Source organism: Octopus bimaculoides, chromosome 28 (assembly GCF_001194135.2).
Source record: "Octopus bimaculoides isolate UCB-OBI-ISO-001 chromosome 28, ASM119413v2, whole genome shotgun sequence".
In the NCBI taxonomy this organism is placed as follows: Eukaryota; Metazoa; Mollusca; class Cephalopoda; order Octopoda; family Octopodidae; genus Octopus; species Octopus bimaculoides.
The window spans coordinates 1,410,003-1,410,856 of NC_069008.1; the positions used below are offsets into that span (position 1 = coordinate 1,410,003).

Here is an 854-nt window from a genome sequence, read left to right on the forward strand (position 1 = left end):
AAGAGTGCATTTTGTACCAGAAAGCCAATATGGCAGCTTCTTTCGTATTCACTGCTACCAACACCACCACCATCACTACCACCACTACTGTCACCACCACAACCACCACAACCAACACCACCACCATCACCATCACTGCAACCACAGCCACCACTACCACCACCACCACCACCACCACCACCACGGCCACCACCTGTAGAGTCAACATATTGATTATCTGTTGTTTTATTATTCTCTCCTCAGTACAGACCCCGTCAGCCAATGAGAGGTCCGCCCTCAAGAGCGATCCTCTATGCGCTGAAAGCCCTCGGAAACATCGGAAGATCCGAATCGATTGGAAGAACTCTGACTCGATGTTTCACCATTTCCACAAATCCAGTTGATGTTCGACTTGCAGCCATTGATGCATTCCGGAGAGTTCCGTGTGAAGCCAGTGTAAGTATACATACATACGCACAAACATATATACATACATATATATAAAAATGTATACATACATACATACATATATAAGTATGTATGTATGTGTCTATATATATATATATATAAGAGGTAGGCCCAGGAAGACCTGGGCTGAGGTGGTGAGGCAAGACCTTCGTACATTGGGCCTCACCGAGGCGATGACTACTGACCGAGACCTTTGGAAATGTGCTGTGCGTGAGAAGACCCGGCAAGCCAAGTAAGATCGTTGCCAGTGCCCCTGGACTGGTTCTTGTGCGGGTGGCACATGAGATGCACCATTTTGAGCGTGGCCGTTGCCAGTACCGCCTGACTGGCTCCTGTAGGGTTTTCGAGCGAGATCGTTGCCAGTGCCCCTGGACTGGCTTGTGCGGGTGGCACATAAAAGACACCAT

At 48.7% G+C, this 854-nt stretch overlaps 1 protein-coding gene across 1 annotated transcript in view; it reads left to right on the plus strand.

The window, feature by feature from the left end:
• LOC106870588 (uncharacterized) overlaps positions 1-854 on the plus strand; it is a 27,409-nt gene that overhangs the window by 4,727 nt on the left and 21,828 nt on the right. Inside the window, exon 3 of the mRNA XM_014916718.2 lies at positions 244-435. Coding sequence (XP_014772204.2) covers positions 244-435 — 192 coding nt within the window. The remainder of the gene's footprint in view (positions 1-243; positions 436-854) is intronic.